The sequence below is a fragment of the Pterocles gutturalis genome, unplaced genomic scaffold (genome assembly GCF_000699245.1).
Source record: "Pterocles gutturalis isolate BGI_N339 unplaced genomic scaffold, ASM69924v1 scaffold51981, whole genome shotgun sequence".
Taxonomy (NCBI): Eukaryota; Metazoa; Chordata; class Aves; order Pterocliformes; family Pteroclidae; genus Pterocles; species Pterocles gutturalis.
Window position 1 is genome coordinate 1 of NW_010102585.1, and position 19,342 is coordinate 19,342.

The 19,342-nt window shown below is 40.8% G+C and overlaps 1 protein-coding gene across 1 annotated transcript; it reads left to right on the forward strand.

The window, feature by feature from the left end:
* The first annotated feature begins 194 nt into the window (after positions 1-194).
* SMU1 (smu-1 suppressor of mec-8 and unc-52 homolog (C. elegans)) lies at positions 195-12,174 on the forward strand. Its single transcript, XM_010086321.1, has 11 exons — positions 195-410; positions 518-670; positions 1,218-1,328; positions 2,194-2,322; positions 3,604-3,723; positions 4,121-4,237; positions 4,444-4,571; positions 9,066-9,192; positions 10,494-10,661; positions 10,950-11,102; positions 11,765-12,174. Exons 1-11 carry the CDS (start codon positions 216-218, stop codon positions 11,861-11,863), a joined length of 1,500 nt encoding a protein of 499 aa, XP_010084623.1. The 5' UTR covers positions 195-215; the 3' UTR covers positions 11,864-12,174.
* The last annotated feature ends 7,168 nt before the right edge of the window (positions 12,175-19,342 follow it).

Sequence of the window (19,342 nt, forward strand, 5' to 3'; positions counted from 1 at the left end):
GGTGGGTCCGGGCCGACGCGGAAGCCGTTGTGCGGGGTTCTGGCCGTGGGGGAGGGGCTGTCCCTGAGGTGAGTGGGGGACGGGGGGGAGGGGGGCCACCTCTCCGGCACGGCACGGGACGGGGCTGCCGCGGCTGGGGAGGAGGGCGAGGGAGGGTCGTTTGTGGGGTGGTGTCGTGACGGCGCGGTGTCCCCTGCAGTGTGATCCGGCTGATCATGCAGTACCTGAAGGAGAACAGCCTCCACCGAGCCCTCGCCACCCTTCAGGAGGAAACGACTGTGTCCCTCAACACAGTGGACAGTATTGAGAGCTTTGTGGCTGACATCAACAGCGGACACTGGGACACAGTGCTGCAAGCCATACAGTCGCTGAAGCTGCCCGACAAGACTCTCATTGATCTCTACGAACAGGTGAGTGAGTGCAAGCTGTGTATGTGCTTTTCTTGTCTGGGTGGAAGCCCTTCTCTGGAGTTTTCTGCTTACCTCTTGCTGATGCAGATGTTTATCTCTTGATGCAGGTTGTGCTGGAATTGATTGAGCTGCGGGAACTAGGTGCTGCCAGGTCTCTCCTGAGACAAACAGATCCCATGATCATGCTAAAACAAACTCAGCCAGAGCGGTACATCCACCTCGAAAACCTTCTGGCCAGATCTTACTTTGATCCTCGTGAGGTATGTTACACTCTTCCTAGAGATGTCATGATGCTGTCCTTCATGACCTCTTGTATTGCTCCAAGTTGCTAACAGTTTACGGCATATTTTTTTTTCTATTCTGGGAGTGAGAACGTGCAGCTTCCCAGTTTGGTGATCTTACACTTTCTATGAAGTGTTTGGGAAATAACGTGTAACACTTGGTCACAAGACAGCAGCGTATATTGCAGGTGGGAGTTTTGGGATTTATACCTGTATCCTGCCACAGGATGACATCTGTGTCTTGCTTTTCCTGTCTTATATGTGCAGAAGAAAATGTACATTTTCTAAATAAAATTGTTGTTGTATAGTAACAATAACAAGGCATTATTTCTGACTGATTATTTATGTCAGTCTGACATTTTTAGTGAAAGCATATCCCAAATGTTTCAAGGGGTGGTGTTGAAGAGAAGAGCTGTTTTGAAGGCCTAATAAAACATTAATCTGGAAGGGGCTTCAGATCAGAGCAATGAATGTTTTATGGGAAATTGTTTATAAGAATCACTTGATAAAAATAACTTCTCTCTAGGCGTACCCAGATGGAAGTAGCAAAGAGAAGCGGAGAGCTGCTATTGCACAAGCTTTAGCTGGAGAAGTCAGTGTGGTACCTCCATCTCGTCTTATGGCGTTGTTGGGGCAGGTAATTCTTTAAAAAATATTTTAGTAGCTATGTCAGTTTCTGTAGATCTTTTCTGCATAAGACTGACTATGATGTAGTTGGTTCTCCAACTCTATAAAGCTTAAATATTGCACATTTTTCTCCATGTGGCAAGGATTTAGCGGTTGTAGGAAAAGTCAGCACTGCAGCAGTAGATTTCTTCTGATAGAAGAAATACTCAGTGCATAGAGAAGATTATTTTCAAAGTACGTGCTGACACACAGTGTTTCTGATGTTGTGCTTACAACTCTTTTTTGATTCTCAGAATGTATTAATTGATACTCTCTGTAGAGAGTATTTCATGTATTTTGCTCTTTTACAGCTTACATCTTGCTTTTTAAGCTTGTAAGTACACCACATAAATTCTTTTGGCATAACGGCTGTGTCCTGTGACTGAAGGGATTGTATAAGATTCTGTCTTTTGAATGAATTTCACTTGTACCTTCCAAGAAAGCTTACATGTCATTTTTAATTTTAACATATGCAGTTTTAGGCAAATAGACCACATAGGTCTGGTGATTTAAATTAACACAAAATTGAACTCACACTGCATACATACTGTATACTGAGTACTGAAAGTAGAAAGAGAAGTGTGAGCCCAAGTCATTCTCACTTGCAAAAATCATTTAGGCATAATGTTCTGTTCTGTTTGTGGTCATGAATGAGGAAGCATAATCTGGTGAGTCTTGTTTCAAGTAATTGCGGTGTGTTTGTCTCAACTGTGCAGGTGTGGGATTTGTAAGAGTACAAGAAACTATTGCTGTATTGTGTTAAATAGAAGCAATTTTTGATGAGGAAAATGTATGTTATCTGGCATCTAACTGTGTGGCTTTCAACTCCTCAAAAGGCACTGAAATGGCAGCAGCATCAGGGCCTGCTTCCTCCTGGTATGACAATTGACTTGTTCAGAGGCAAAGCAGCTGTGAAAGATGTGGAAGAAGAAAAGTTTCCCACACAGCTGAGCAGACATATTAAGGTGATGTTGTGTTTGCTTTTACGTGTGTTACTGCTGCTTGTTCCTTTCTGTGCTTAATGTTGGGAGATAAGAGTAAACTTTCTGAATTCTTCTGTTCTCCTTTTTGTAAGTCATTTCCCTCACTCTTCTTTTTTTTTTAACTTCTCCGTGCTTTATCTCATCAGGCGACTTTCATGAAAAGTCTGAAATGAGGTTCCTTAAGAAGATTAGGTGGTCATGGTATTTGTGAATGTGATGAATGTATTAATTGGTTTTTTTGACTTCGCAGTTCAGAATAATTCAGTTTTCAGAAGTGGTTTGTGTAGACCCTGTCTTTATTTGTGCAAGGAAGTACTCATTTATTAAACTTCTGTGCATGGATAGAAGCTTCTGTGAACCACTTAAGTTTTGATCATGAACTACTACATACCAGGCCTACTAATATGATCAGTGTCTCCATTTTAAGGATTTTGTCATATAAATTTCAAAAGAGAAAAATTTCTGTTGTAATGACATAGTTGTCTTGCAGCATTCGCAATATGGAATAGACAGTTTCCTCCTGTGAAGGCTTTTGAGCTTCACCAGAGCAGTTCTGTACAGTGAGAAGTGTTGTTCACTGTAATAGCTGTACCATTTCTCACAATGAACGGAAGAGAATGGTGTTTTTTTTGGAAATCGTGAGTTGGAACTTGTGAAATCAATTTGCTGTGTGCAGTAGCAGCTTGGTAAAAATGCTTTATTAGAACTTGTTTTGTTTACTAGTACTGGTCTTGGATTTTTGTATTGCTTAGTGAAAACTTTTTTTCTATACTCAGTTGTCATGGTTACTTGTATTTTAAAATTTAAAAATGTAAAAATTGTATAGAAAAATACTAAATGTTCTCTGTTAAAATTTCACTGGAGAAACATAATTCCAAGTGAAGCAACTTGTACTACTTCAGAAATTTCTGAAGTCTGCTAGGGATATATGTTGGGTACTGGAGAGGTATTTGCTAATGTACAGAATTTACTGCAAAAACAAAAATATGGAGATGACCAACCCAACTGCTGCTGTAAGCATGGAGTGTTTGATGTAAGTTTCACAGATATTACCAGATCGAATGGAGGGGGGGGCTGTTTGTTTTTGAAGTGCTAGTATGTAGGTATTGATGGTTTTTTTTGTACCTTAGCATTAAATTTTCTAGAGGTATGCATTCACAAATACTGTATTTTTGCCACCAAAATGAGACTACAGTTTTGTTTTAATGAACTGCTTCTTTTAAATTGATTATTAGGCTTAATTTATATTTCCCTATAAAACAGTTTGGGCAGAAGTCACATGTGGAGTGTGCTCGGTTTTCCCCAGATGGACAGTATCTGGTTACTGGCTCTGTCGATGGCTTTATTGAAGTATGGAACTTCACTACTGGAAAGATCAGGAAGGTAAATTGTGCCTTATTTCATGTGGATAGCTCATTGGCTAGAGCACCACGTTTTATTCTTTGAGATTATATTTTATGTTTGTTTTCATGTCTTAGGAACTGTGAATCTGAAAGAGATGTCTGCTTGGATGTTTCAAATATTGGTGTGGAATCTTTACATGGGTTTAATTGTCATAGACTTGCCTCTGTAATAACTTTTTTTTTACCTTACTGGATCATCATTGTTGCCTCTAAAACAGTTACAGTAGCACTTCCCTGTAATTATAAGGCTGTGAGGTCTGCTTGATGATAGGTTATAAAATATAACTGAAGTTAAAACTGCTATACTTCTGCACTTTGCCTTAAAATACATTTCATTGAATTCAGTTTTAGCTGGTGGATCTTCTGCTTTTGTTTAGGATCTGAAGTACCAGGCACAAGATAATTTTATGATGATGGATGATGCTGTGCTGTGCATGTGCTTCAGCAGAGATACAGAAATGCTAGCAACTGGAGCACAAGATGGAAAAATCAAGGTACAAATCTTTTTGTTCTCTCTATTGCTAGAGGTGGTGACTGGAAAGATTCACTTGCAGTTGCAGTAGTGTTGCAATTCCATATACAAACAAGTTAAGTTTAGTATGGATCAGAAACAGATACATATTGTCTCTGATGTTTAAGCTTCTGTGATCTCATAACAAAGTAACTACCTCTGTTTAATTTGCTGTTTCCTGTGCTCTAGGTGTGGAAAATCCAGAGCGGTCAGTGTCTGAGAAGATTTGAACGAGCACACAGTAAAGGTGTTACATGCCTCAGTTTCTCTAAAGACAGCAGCCAAATTCTTAGTGCTTCTTTTGATCAGACAATCAGGTAAATAAACAGAGAATGTGTGAGCTACAGTGCAGGAGAAAAGAAAACAGAATTTTCACATTAAGCAGTTAAACTTTCAAGTATAGATTCATTTGACCTGCGGTTTGATCCTATTGCACTGAGTTTTAATGCCAATAGGGAAGCATAACTGCTGAGGGTTGGAGAGGAACAGTTTGAAATTTTGACCTTTCACCTTGCTTAACTTGCATTATTCCAGGGCTAGGGACCAAGTACTTTTTCTGCTCTGTTGTTACTTAGCTGACCTTGCACGTGTTCTCTCTTGGGGAACTCCTAGCTTACGAAACATTTGTGTCAACCTTCAAAAATAACGTTTTTTTATAATGAACTTATGGCAAAAAAAATATGAGGATAATAGGATGATGACATTTTTTGAAACAGCCTAATCATACTCACCAGCTTTAACAGACAATGTGACAGTAGTTTATTCCATCCAGTTTATTTGCCTTGTGAAGCAGTATCATGGACTCTTCTTTTACTGTCTAAAGAAATCCTGTGAGAGCAAGTTTAAATGTTTTGGTGCATCTTCTCTGCTTCCTCCTGATAGTTGCTGAACAGAGCAATGTTTCCAAAAGTGCTTGAGAATCTCTATTAGCAATAGTCATGGCTTTTCCGTGGGCTTGGATAAGGGTCTGTATGTCCCTGTGAGCTGCATATGGTGAGAGGAGATAAGGTGCATCCCTGCACACTGAAGGATAATCACTTTGCTTTGTGTTGGAGCTCCCTCTCTTAGTCATGCATTGCCAGCCCTCACCGTAAAAGGTTCTTGTCCCAGCTCACACCTTGAATCCATCTCTGTGATCCCAGCCCACAGATCCACTGCTGTGTCTGTTGGACCCAGATAACTCCCTTTAGAGTGGGAACATGAGGAAGAACAACCCAAAGAAAATGTTTTCTATGCATCTATTATTCCCAGCAGTCTGACATGGAATACTAGAGATCCAGCCCTAGAAGACAGGCAGTTTGATGGACCCTGAGAGCTTCAAGAGCAGGAGTTGCAATTTGTGTCTGGAGGTGGCAGTACAGCCTTTCCTGTGCTTTAAGGTGTGCTGGTTTTTGGTCTGAGCATCTCTTCAGATGTACATGGTGTACAAGGGAAGGCTGAGAGAGCTGGACCTGACCAGCCTGGAAAAGGAAGGCTGAGAAGGGACCTATTTGCCTCATCTAGAGGTAGTCATAGATAAGACAATGCCAGATTCTTCTCAAGTGCACAGTTCTTACAAGGGACAGCCTCCAGGAAGTGAAATTCTGATTGTGTATAAGGAAAATCAGCTTTTTTTCCCTTGAGAGAGAAGCAGTGCTTGGACAATGCTGAGAGAGTTGGATCAGACTTCAGGGGGGATCTCAACCCTTGAAGACTTTCAAAGCTAAATTGAGCAAGATCATGAGTGACTTGGGAGTTGATGTTGCTTGGAAGAGAGCAGTGAAATAGAAGTCCTCTGAGGTCTCTTCCAGCCTAAATTATTCTGTGATTCTCTAACATGAACTACCACTGTTTTGGAATCTGTTAGATAAAAAATCATGTGGCCAGATGGTTTATACATTTATGCTGGCAGGAGAGAAAAAAGCTTTCAGTGATGACAAAGAGCCATAGAGACAGGATCATTTTTCTCTTCACTCCCAAAAGGTAATTCCCATTTCTCCAGGCTGTCTCTGCAGTTCTGCTTTTGGGCATGGGAATTCTTTCTGTTTCTCATGCAACCCATCCCTTGCTGTGTAGTGCCAGCACTGTGTTGCGGTATGAGCTGTGGGGTTTTTTAACCAATCTGTATAGTTCAATTTCCCAATGTGTGTGGCATTCCTTTTGGGCAGTGAAACTGTTCATAATGTTGCAGGCCCACAACCTGAGATCATGGGAACCCAGGAATGGGAGTTGAGTCTTTCTACAAACTTTGGAGTTGCTTTGGTGTGCAATCCAGTTAGTGTAGTTTTACAAGTTGACAGTGTGTCAACTCAGTTACAGCTGTTGGATATGAAGTCTGTCTGCAGAAAATCCAAGAAAGAATGTCCTTCTTAATGTGGTTGGGTTAAACTGAACAAACTTGGCATTGCCTAACGCTTCCCACGTGCTAAGACTTACATGCATACAGCTACTGCAGTTTACATGGGGTGCAGATAATCTATTAAGCAACATGATAAAGTGGTGGATTGTTGTGATAGAGATATGGAGCTAGTTAGGCCTGCATCTGTGCTCTAAGAAAGCTCAAGTGTCTGTGCAACCTCTGTAAGGCAGACTAGGCATAAGTTATAAAATAGTTTAATTTAGAAGGTACCTATAGAGGTCTCTAGTCCAATATGCTTCTCAAAGCACAGCCAACCTTTCAGTTAGGACAGCTTGCTCAGAGCTATGTCCCCCCGAGTTCTGAAAATCTCCATGTATGGAGGCCCCACTGCTGCTCTTGGATTCTGTGCTAGGGCTGTACAACCCTCTCAGAGAAAATCCTGTTTGGACATATGGAAAGACAGTTTGTTTTGGTTTTTTTTTCCGTTGTAACTTGTGCCCTTTGCATCTTATCCTTTAGCTGGGCACCTCTGAGAAGAATCTGATTCCATTTATTCTGTAAAAACTTGTTCAGTAGTGACGTTAACCAAATAGTTACAATTTTCAGGAGTTTAATAAGGACTTAGATATCCTTTTTCTTTTATTTTTTTCTTTTTATTCCCCCCCTTTTTTACAAGTTCATTACAGGGTGGATAAAAGCAAGAATGAAAGTTAATTGCAACTTTTATTACCAACAAATACAAAAATACTCAAACTCTGTTCTAATCTAAGTTACCAGATGGGCAGCAACCTCGTCAAACCGTTTTTGCAGCTCTTAGCATCTGGAAATTGTTGCTTAACATTTGTGTAGTGCAGTAATTCTGATCCTGCACCTATTATGTGTCTTGTTACTGAGTGGAATTTGCTCACTGCTGAGTAGATTTGGTTTGCCACAAAGCTCTTCTCTTGGTACGCAGACACTTTGCTGTAGTTAAAAGCAGCTTAGATCAGTTTTGTCTAGTTCACACAGTTATTTTTCTTCTTTGAGGTTATTCTGACTTTCTTAATAATAACTTGTTTAACTTTTATCTACAAGGAAGATAGCAATCGGATGCTCCTGAATTTTCATTTCTCTGGGCTGAACACACCCAGCCTTCTCAGCCTCTCCTCATGTATCATGCGTTCTACCCCTCTGGCCATCTCAGTGGCCCCTTAGTGGGGGCCCAAAACTGGACACAGTCCTCCAGAGGTACACATCTGCCAAGTAGCAGGGAACCTTGATCTGCAGACTATGCTTCTCTTAGTGCATGTGGTGTATGGCTGGGTTTCCTCAATGGCACAGCATGCTGCTGGCTTTCGTTCTCCCCAGGGCTTGCCAGGTCCTTTGCTGCAGACCTCCTCTGCGGCTGGTCAGCCTCCAGTTGATTCTGGTGCCTGAAGGGCTTCTGCAACAATCTGTTTTCAACATCATGAGGTTTCTTTCAGTCCATCTGTCCAGTTTGTTGAGATTTCCAACTTCTTCATCTGTCTTTTTCAAAACTGAGTTGCGGGATATGGGACTTATGTGGTGAATCAGATTGATCCAGTGCTTGATGACTGTATACATTTTATATTTAACTGAATGGGACTGTTTAATATGTTTAATAGTTTTAGGCTTCTTGCCTGTACTGTAAAACCCAGTGGTACTAGTGGTATTGCTTTAGATGAAAATACAGAAATGTGTGTATCTGGAAGCAACTGCACAGTGAACAGGCATTACAAAGCGTCCTAGTATGAGGTGTTAATCTGTTGAACTCCTGATATATATGAACTATAGTGTAAGCATTTTAATTAAAATTATGTAAGGTTGGATGTTGAATCAAGAACAGCAAGCTTCAAATGGAATAAGGTATTTAATTCTCAAGGCTTCAGACTTCTGCTTGAAAACTGTATTTCTGTACCCATTAGGTACTACAGTGTAAGCCTGATACAGATCAGCAATATAATGTCCTTTTAGATGACTGATCAAACTCTTCACAGAATTGCACAGTAAGAGGTAATGACAACAGCTTGCAAAAGAGAAAAATTCTGTGTGGATGTAAGGAAAGAATTTTTCATAACTCAACTGGACAAGGTGTTGGTCAAGGCCCTGAGCAAGCTTACCCCACTTAAAGTTGAGGAGTCTGTTGTACTAGACACTTCCAAACTTAATCCTGTAATTTTTGTTTTGTTGGCTTCATAGCTTTCCTTTTTTGTAGTCGTGTTGTCTAATATGTATAGTGTGTATTACATACAGGTCCTTGAGGGTGAAGATTGATGGTATTTCCCTAAGTTTTTGACAGGAACAGATAATGTCTTTGGTGAAAGGGACTTGTGATAAAGACTTAAAGCTTGCAGATTTTTAGCACTTTTTATTGTTGCCTATCAAGGTATCAGATTTAAAATACGGTGAAGCCAAAGGGTGGTTCAGACTATCTCAGTTACGCACTCAGTTGTGACCCTCTGTTGTGTGACAGGATTCATGGTTTAAAATCTGGGAAAACTTTAAAGGAATTCCGTGGTCATTCTTCCTTCGTCAATGAAGCTACTTTTACCCAGGATGGTCACTATATTATCAGTGCGTCCTCTGATGGCACAGTGAAGGTAAGATAGCATTTACCCTTTGTAAATAACCCATTCAGACTCTTTGAATGTTGTAGCTGATTTGTTACAACTGCTGCAGTCATCAAAGAAGGACGTGGGGTTATCTACAATAATAAGCTTGTGACCTTTGCTGTAGATTGCTGTAAATGAGAACTGACGAAGTTTCATCCTCTGCTTACAGATCCCTTCAGACCCTGTTTCTGCTGTATTTATGAAAAGAGGACATAAGTGTAGTACTTACCTGCCTGTTCCTGCTTTATTCTAGAAATAGAATTGACTCTGACACCTCTTGTCCTAAAATTAGGGGATTCCCTTGTCTGAAATAATGGCATTTTCTTTCTTACTGTGTTGGACACCTGTTTATTTCTTCATGCTTAGGAGTCCCTTGCCATGTAAGTTAGGTAATCTAGCATTAATGAAACTGATTGCAGAAGTGATAGGTTTGGTTTCTGGTCTCAGCAAGGAGTGGAACTACTAGTGTGTAGTAGTTAAGAGCAGTAAAGCTTTGTTGTGTATGGGGCGTTACTGACTGTATAAGTAAATAAATGAATATAGAAACAGATACGTTAAGTAGGGCATTGATGCAGTGCATGGGGGGTGGGTAAACAGATCTTGTTTATAAATGTGGCCTTAGAGTGTGATAGATTTTGTTCATATTAAACGGGGCATTACTTCAAACTTGCACTCTTTGCTAGACTGCCTCAATCATGGGAATAACATAAGAAGGTGCTATCTTTCATTTTCATTGTAATACTGTGTAAACAGCAAAAATATTCCACAGATGGTGAGTTACATTTTATTTTAAATATAAAACAAACAGTTCCATTTCCTGTTTCTAAAGAGCTAGGACAGCCTGGTGTTGAGTCTGAAGCAGCTCTAAGCTGGGACATCTCTCCCACTGATACCAGTGAGGCTTTGCTTTTTCAGCAGTTTTCATGTCTTTCTTGTGTTAGGCAAATTGCATGTGCAGAGGCTGCACATATATTCACAGACACCAGCTAAAAGCAGAAAGTAAATCTGGACTCACCCCTCAGGGAATGTGCTTAATGAAAGGGAGCCAGGCTGAATCTGGATAATGGAAATTCACTTTCAGTTCAGTTGTAGTGAAATTGTTCATGGTGTCCACACCTCAAAATGGAAGTGATAATTTATTTTCTTTTCAAATGTGCTTTAAAGTACAATTGTTGGCATTTGTATTTTCCTTCAGGAGCCTTAAAAAATCTGAATCTTGTAACCTGAATCAACTGATTTTTGTTTAATTTTTTAAAGCTAACTGTTTTTACATTTATTTTTCGTACTAGGTTTGGAATGTGAAGACGACAGAGTGCTCAAACACTTTCAAATCTCTTGGCAGCACTGCTGGGACAGACATTACTGTGAACAGTGTCATTCTGCTCCCTAAAAACCCAGAACACTTTGTTGTTTGCAACAGATCGAATACAGTCGTCATTATGAATATGCAAGGACAAGTATGTGATCTTACTGGTGTCCTTTCAAATCTCTGTCATTTTAACAATGCTAAAACTCTAGTTAATAACCTAGTCTTGAGTTAAACTTGATTTCTCCAGTTTACTTTCATGACAAACTGTTCTGTACCGAGGTTATAGAACAGCTTGACTTTCAGAAAGCCATTGCAGCTATGGAGAGACCCTTTGCTCTAAACAGACCTAGTACTGCCTGAATATTTTTGCCCTGAACATAGTAATGATGTGCTGCAGTTTAATCCTGTCAAATATTTTTGGGGGTTGTCTTTACAGATTGTAAGAAGTTTTAGCTCTGGTAAGAGAGAAGGTGGTGACTTTGTCTGCTGTGCGCTTTCACCTCGTGGTGAATGGATCTACTGTGTTGGTGAAGATTTTGTGCTCTATTGCTTTAGCACAGTGACCGGCAAGCTGGAGAGAACTCTGACTGTAAGTTGTTAGCTTTGAGCTTTTGGAGAGTTCTAAACACAAGGATAATCTAAATGCCCGTTACTTATGAAGTCCATAAGGAGAAGTCTGTAAGAAGTTTTGTACCAAGAAATCTTTCACTTCTAGCAGCCATGATTGGTAACAAATGCATTCCAGAACACTTGGCAGTAGAATGTCTTTAGGTTTTTTTAGAACCATTTTAATTTTAAAAGTTACGAAAATGTTTACCTACCAAGCCAAGAGTGAGTTGGTTCAAACTTATTTGAACTAGAGCATGTGTTGACTTGGGCTCTGGCTGATGGAGAATCTGACCAAACTGTCAGATTTAAAGCTGTTAGGCTTAAATTAGCCTTGGATTAAACTAAAGGGGAATACCAGCTTGAATTTCTAAATTTAATGGGGAGCACTTTGATGTTGTGGACTTCAGCAGATGTAAATCTTCACTGCACCTTCTCTCGCCCAACAAAAGTAACAGCTATGTCACAAAAATTGTTTGCAAATGGAACTTAATATGATGGGGGGGTGGTCCTCTGCTGTTGCTGTATGCATAAAGCGTGTTAAACTTAAGAACCAGAGGAAAGCTGGACTGGTTTGAAGACAATATTTGTCTTGAACCTGCTAAAGGAAGAATCTCCTGATGCATCTTTCTGCTTATTCTCTAGGTTCATGAAAAAGACGTCATTGGCATTGCTCATCACCCTCACCAGAACCTGATTGCCACTTACAGTGAAGATGGCCTCCTCAAGCTCTGGAAGCCGTAGCTTGGTTTTACAATGAGTTATGAAGTGTGCCTGTTAGTTGCAGGTTATTGGTGTTTGTGCTTAACAAGGTGGAAATGGACAGAGTGTGATATTTGCTCAATTGTTTCCAGAGAAAGACATTTTTACTTCTTGGTATAAAGTTAGGTAGATTGATGCTTAAATGTAGCATCAGCTAATTTCAAATACTTTTCTTTTTACCAGAGTAGCTGAAGCAACTTCAGTGAGTGTTTTTTCCTGTCTCCTGAAGTCTGTACTCTTCCTACAGTGTTTATAAAAGTTGAACAAGCTAGGAACTATACACAGAAGTGGTTGCTGACTTCCTAGAATACAGTAAAATGCTTTTTTTTTCTTGAGTGAATTATTTGGAATGGGAAAGTTGTCTCTTCTCCATTGCTGAAACAGAGGCACAGTTTTCCTGGAATGCAGATGAGGCTACTCTGTCCTCAGTTTGAAAGCAGAGGCTTTTCCAGTCCAGTGAGTTTTGCTGTGTTCAGTTTTCTCTATAACTTTTCCAGTTATATGTATTAATTAGTGTCACACAGCTTCCTTGGAATGAAAATATTCTTCTCCATCTCCCAGCACTTGCTCCTATAAACCTGCCTAACGTAGCAGTGAGATATAGTTGGGGATTTTTGTTTTTGTGGGTGTTTTTTTGTTTGTGTGCGGGCTTGTTGTTTGTTACTTTTGTTTTGCTTTATTTCCAGGCTAAAATGAATTGTTACCTGGGCCCTCTTCCTATTAGTGCATATGTCTTCAGACCAGCTTTAACTGAAACAGGCCTCAGGGGATCAATATCTTAAAACCTGCAAAAGCTGGTTTATATAGGCCGAGTTTCTAGTGCTGTGATGCTGCGCATGCTGCAGTTGTTTTGATTTTTCCAGTTTACTCAGTTTAGCTTCCTATTTTCCCAAAAGGGCATGGCATACTTAAGCTTTAATTATTTGTAAGATTTTTTAAAATTTCGTATACCTGTGGACCTAGTTACAGTGATACTTAGGTCCCACACTAGTTACGTAAGTTTGTAAGTTTTCAGACTTTTCACTTGGGAGCAGATGATTCTGTTTGAGATCCTGACTAATGCACACTGTTGTGAATGTATACCAGAATCTTCTAAAGTCTAACCATAGGTTTTTTTTAGGATGCAGCAAAAAATTAGGTTTTGTCTGTAATGATGTAGATTTGAATCTGCCACAGTTTCCTGTCCTCATCTCTTGTAGAATGCTTTCCTGCCACTGTTATCCTTCAAAAGGTAATAACTTCCCATTTACTCAATAAATTAGTTCCAATTTAAATAACCTGGCAATTTTTTTTTCATCTGCAAGGGTTGATCCTAATGCAAGTATTGGTTGTCAGCTGGTGACTGACCTTATTCAGTGCTGACTGGTACACTTGATTGGTCTGTCTTCATATTGATCTAAGGAAATGCAGAAAAATTTCAGCTTAACTTCCCACATAGCATTGCTTGTTCACAACTGTAGTGTTTAGCTCTGTGTTCAGCTGTAAAGTTTTAATTCCCAAGTTGCTTTATACTTCCTTAGATATGGCAATAAAGTTATTTTTTAGATACCAAAAAGTGATTATTTTCCTTGCCTGAAAAGACATTGGTGTGTCAGAAACATCTGACAAGCTCTACTGGCATTTAGTACTTTTGATACAGGAGAAGATCTTGACAAAATATTTTTAATAGTATCTAACGTGGTTCATTTTGCCTTCAGATTACACAGAACTGCTAATCCTCAATGTAAAGTATGTCTTACATTGTTCTTTAGAAGAAAAGTGGTTGTAGCAAATAAAACTGTTAGAATCCTGAATGTTTAAAGATTGAAATACATTGTTTTGCTTAAAAATGTGAGAAAATCTGGCATTTGTTAATTTTTTTATTTAAGAGTTTCAGACTTTATTGCATCAAGTGCCCAAGACAAAAAAGTGAAATGTACTAATACTTATAAAAGGCAAAGGTAAAACTTATCTCCTGGACTGCAGCTGTAATTTGTAAAATACCTGGCAGTTGGCACAAAAGTACAATGATAATCTTGAAAATGTTGATTTTTTTAAAATGTAAAATGTAATTTTTTTTAATGTAAGTGTTAATTTTAATGTAATCTAGGAAGACATTTTCTCTCTGGAGAATCAGCCAGATGTTATGCCACTTTCCTGTATGTAAAATTTGAACAGAAAGCATTGTTCACCCATGGGCCTTGCTTTCTTCTTGAATTATTTTGCTTGGAGCTGGCGCGTCTCATCATACATAGAGGAGTGCAAAATGCTTTGCAGGGGGAGCACCATGTTGAAGCAGAAAGACTCCACAACTCGTGAAAGTTGTAAAGTAGGTATGTAGTTTATTCAGCGCTGAGGCGCATGGGGGATAGCGCCCCCAAAGACATGCGTACCTTTTCGCAAAACCTATCCCTCTATTTATTCCCCAAAATGTTGCATATGCTTTGTTTCGTAATCTATTCATTCATATTAATTACCCAGCCCCGCTTCGCTTCGTATTGTAATGAGCTAAAGAGTCCTCCTGCGCCTGCGCAGTGCTTCCTGGTAGTCGTCCAGTGGTCGACAGGATGAAGTAAATGAGTCGTCATCGGAGTTGAACTTCTCACCTCCTGGTCTCTTGGTCTCAGTCCAAAGGACCAGGCCGGTTCCCAGCTTGTTTAGAGGCCCAAGCAGCCCTCCCTATCTCTGTGGCCTTGCGGGTGTTGTGTTCTCCCCTCTAGTTTGGGTTAGCAGTTCCTCCCCTATCATCACAGCTTTGATCCTCTCATCCTGTCTTTGCAAGCATGGCAAATGTTAAATCGTGTATTGTCTGAACAGCTATTCTCAATTAGTTATTCTCTTGATCTCTTTTTAACTTTAAACCCCCCTGTCTCAATGTAATCAAGGTCTCATAGGTGAGTTCAGCCTCCTGTTCCTGAACTGGAGATCAATGAATTTCAGCCTTGCTTGGTGGAATCAGCTCCCTGTCTGTATGTGCATGCAGAATGTGTGTGGAAGAGCTACTGCCATCTCAGCAAAAAAATCAGTGAGCTTAGATTCCTGCACAGTTAAGCAAATGGTGGATGTAACATTTTTTTTTTTTTAATGTTATTGCAGTAATATTTTGTCAAGGTAACATCTGAGCCTGTAGATACAGGTGTAGTCCTGCTCTGAGACAGATACCAGCTTGCCATCTGCAAAGAAAAATCAAACCCTCCCTTGAGTCCTAGTAGGATTTAGAGATGAGCTGAAAGCTCAAAAGGAAAAGATCCTTTGTGAGTGTCTCATAAAGCAGCCAAATTCTTAGGAGGTCTGAGAGACCAGACAATCTCGATGGGTGCCTGCTAGCCCCTGAGAATTGATTGTCCATGTTGCTGAGGGTTTTGAAAGTTGAGCTTGAGTGAGAGGGCCTGCCTCTGATTCAGAGCACCTTGGGAATGCCAGTGTTCAGTCTGAGATAAGAAGAGAAAGAAAATACGTTGCAGAGATTTATAGGAAAGACGATGTTAAAAGTCAGTTATAAATGCTCTTCAAGTACAGCTTTTCTTAACTTTCTTAAGCATGGTTACTCCTCTCTAGTTCCTGTTGATGGTTTGGGCTCCAGTGTGCTCGCTGGATAGCTGTGAATAAACCCTATGACCTTCTGGGTCATGGTGACTTGTGAGAGACAGGCTGAGCAAACTTGGATCTGAATGTCAGAAGGAAAAGCATATGCTTTAGGTGAATCCTAAGGAGAAAGGTGGCTAAATGCTTTATTTCAGGGGCACACTAGGAATCACACAGGAATTCTTTGGCTCCTTGCGGAGCAAGATGCAAGGAGATGGATGCTGCTGAAGTAAAGGGAGCATAACAAATTTACCTACAACAGGTGCTGCTTCCATTATGAAACAGGGTAATGGAGCCCTTTTCAGTTTGTGTCCCTTGGCCTCTAAAACTACTCCCTGTGCAGTAACAAATTCTTGTGCTACTGCCTATGCTTTGTTGGGCAGGAAATGGCATTTGCTTGTCTGGGAGCAGGCACATGCTGCTGCCAACCAGTCATGCCTTTCCTGTCTTCCCAAATTAGAAGCTTTGTAAGCCATATTGACAAATAAGTGTGCTTTCAAGTTCTATTCACAGAATGACAGGATGGCTGAGGTTGGAAGGGTTGGAGACTCCACCACCTCCAGCAACCTGTGCCAGTGCTCAGTCACCCCCACAGTAAAAAGTGTTCCCTGATGTTCAGAGGGAATGTCCTGTGTTTCAGTTTGTGCCCATTGCCTCTTGTCCTGTCACTGGGCACCACTGGAAAGAGCCTGGCTCTGCCTTCTTTGCACCCTCTCTTCAGCTCTCTGTATGCATTGATGAGATCTCCCTTGAGCCTCCTCTTCTCCAGGCTCACAGGAGGGATGCTCCAGCCCCTTCAGCATCTTTGTGGCCCTTTGCTGGACTCTCTCCAGCATGGCTGATCACTGAGTTTACTCCCCTAGGCTGAGCAAAGTTGCACTGCTGTTGGGCAGCAGGTAGACAAAACCTAGGGAGAAAAAGAAAGTTGCCCTGAACTCTTACAGGCAGAAGCAAAAATGAGAGCAGGCTCTTAAATGAGTCTGCAGTGGGCGTTCTCAGTTTCACAGCAAACCTGTGGAATTGCAGAGTGCTACATTTCTGTCAGAAAAACAAGTCCCACATGCCTGGCACACAGCGGAAAGAATCTTTGTAATAGACTAGACTATAAGCTTGATGAAATTAATTTGGTGCTGCTGAAACTGAAACACTAGAAGTAACTGCAAACCAACTCAGGTTATGATAATTTGGATTCCTACACTGGTAGTTATGGAAGCAGCTGTTCTGTGCCACTGTATCCTCAATTTCTACAACTGTCCATTCAGATCATTCCCTGACATGGGAAACTCTATTCCACACAGAGTAAAAAGAAGTCAGAAAAAATTGGTTTTTTTTTTTCCACTTTTGAGTGGCACAGAACATGTTTTCCTGCTTGCTGTAGCTGTACAATACCCAAAATATCATAGGAGAACTAAGAAGCTTGGAAGAGGCCATACATGGTATTCAATTATGAGGAAAGGCTGAGGGAGCTGGGTCTCTTTAGCCTGGAAAAGAGGAGACTGAGGGGTGACCTAATCAATGTTTATAAATATGTAAAGGGTGAGTGTCAGGAGGATGGAGCCAGGCTCTTCTCTGTGACATCCAGTGATAGGACAAGGGGCAATGGGTTCAAGCTGGAACATAAGAGGTTCCACTTGAATATGAGAAAAAACTTCTTCACAGTGAGGGTGACAGAGCACTGGAACAGGCTGCCCAGAGAGGTTGTGGAGTCTCCTTCTCTGGAGACATTCAAAGCCCGCCTGGATGCGTTCCTGTGTGATCTCATCTAGGTGTTCCTGCTCTCAGCAGGGGGATTGGACTAGATGATCTTTCGAGGTCCCTTCCAATCTCTAACATTCTGTGATTCTGTGATCCTGCTTGAAGGTCTAAGGGCTGGGTCTTCCTTCTTGCTCTCTCTTGCCTTCATTTGCTAGTGCTTTTTGCTGAAGGCTTACTCTACTACTGCCACTGTATTTCTTTGGGACATCATTGCTTTTATATCAGTCACTAGCTAATTTCAAACTGGTGGTGTTTCTGCTGCCCCTCCTGCATTTGTAGTAGCATTTTTCCTGGGCTGCTCTGGAGGCTTCTCATCAGCCACCCTCCTAGAAGGTAGACCTGGCCCATCCTCTAGACTACCTGTTGTGTTTTTAAGCATGAAGCAGAACTGTCCACTATGGTCTTCAGAGTAAGCCAAGAAGAGAAACATTACTGTGTTGATGAAGCTGTGGGTGTGGTGAAAGGAAAACTTACTGTCCCTGTGAAAAAAAAGGCTATGAAATGTTGTTTTATATAATACACAGTCATCTGAGGCAAAATAATGTCCTGTTGTCATCCTCAGGGCACTGCATTGAGCTTGGTTTGCCCTAGCTGTTTTGATCCAGTAGTTAAAGAAAAAAGGGTGCTCACTGAACTGAAAACCAGTGCTGTTCAGTCTCAAGACCGTTTTACAGGAGTCTCAGCCCTAGCCAGAGGTAGGATTACTTTCCATTCCTTCCCTTGACTCAGACTGTCCTACTGAAAGAGCAAAGGCTGCTGCTGGTCACATTTGTAGAGCTCACTGATGAGCTCATTCAAGTAGAATTTGGAAAGACACTTCGCCTACAGAATTTCATTCCTAGGAAGAAAAAAAAATGTAGGTGAAACCTGCAGGGGCGCACTATTCTGTAGGTACCTGAAAGGGAAACTACATTTGAGGTACAAAAACCATGGTAACAGCAGTCTTCAGAAAATGGAACCCATAACATTTAAAAAGCTAGAGCTGTCTTCTAAGACTAACAGATTCCAGATACTCAAGTTACAACATGCATACGGTCATGTAGCAGCTATTTCCAGGAAGAAAGAGCGCTCTTCAACTAAACTACCACACTAGGGGTTAAATTTGAACCCATCTTTTCAGCATATTTTCTGAAAGAAGTTTTTTGCTTAGATTTTTCTGTGAATAGCTGTCTAAAAAGAAGGGGGTGGTGTCTTTAAACCAACATCTGGTCTAAGAAAAGAGGCAATGAACAGTTTTGTAATTATATTGGAAATGCTTCATCTACAATAATTGGAACATTAATACAGAATTTTCAAGAGTCAGCTTAAAATAATTCACACAATACATTAATTTCAGAACATCCTAGATGCATCACTTGGTTGTATTCACCGACAGTAAATTTCTCTCCTCTGCAGGTTCACATATGCCTATCAACAGGGCTGGTACTGCTTTCCGTGACACACCACTGAGGGGTATCTGATTTCAGTCATCAAGGTGGAAGTCAAGCATCACATGCCAGCAGGCCGACCAATTCCAAACCACTTGTGTGCTGATAAAGCCTGAGGATTTTTACTCATGCGCTGTAGCAAAGGAAGCTCCTGCAGCAGCCAAGCAACCAACCACTGGCTTGACAGGCCGTATGGCGCAGGACAGCAGCCAACAGTAGTCAGGGATGAACCAAAGCAAGCTTCACATTTAGCTCGAGGGCCAGGACTGAAGCTGGCAGAGGATGGGACTATACGACCTTAAGTGCAATAACTTCAGAGAGCTTGTGGATCACATGACTTTAATGGGCTTGTGAAGATTGACAGATCCTTGTCAGCTTCACATGTTGTGAGCCATTAGAGCCAGCCCCTATTTAACAAACACTGGTACAAGCCCAAAACATTAACATGTTAATCGTAACTGGTACAAAACTTAACTATATCTTACCATGAATTATAAGTACTTGTGCATACTTCATATTAGAGTGTAAGATCTAGAATTCCTAAAAAGACCACCACAAAATCTTAGTTTAAGCCTGGGCAATTGCACACATACAGGGATTACAAGGCTTGGAATAAAAGACAAGCAGGTAAGGGAAGTTTTGACTGATAGGCAGGGGTGAAGTGCAATCAACTTCATTTGAGCTTGCATCCTGGAGCTTCATATAAACTGCAAAG

Excerpts from the sequence above, each read along its gene's own strand:
- SMU1 (XM_010086321.1), top strand. The coding sequence starts at position 216 with ATGCAGTACCTGAAGGAGAACAGCCTCCACCGAGCCCTCGCCACCCTT. Across the intron at positions 1,329-2,193 it reads TTATGGCGTTGTTGGGGCAG|GCACTGAAATGGCAGCAGCA; the intron begins GTAATTCTTTAA and ends ACTCCTCAAAAG. Across the intron at positions 4,572-9,065 it reads TCTTTTGATCAGACAATCAG|GATTCATGGTTTAAAATCTG; the intron begins GTAAATAAACAG and ends GTTGTGTGACAG.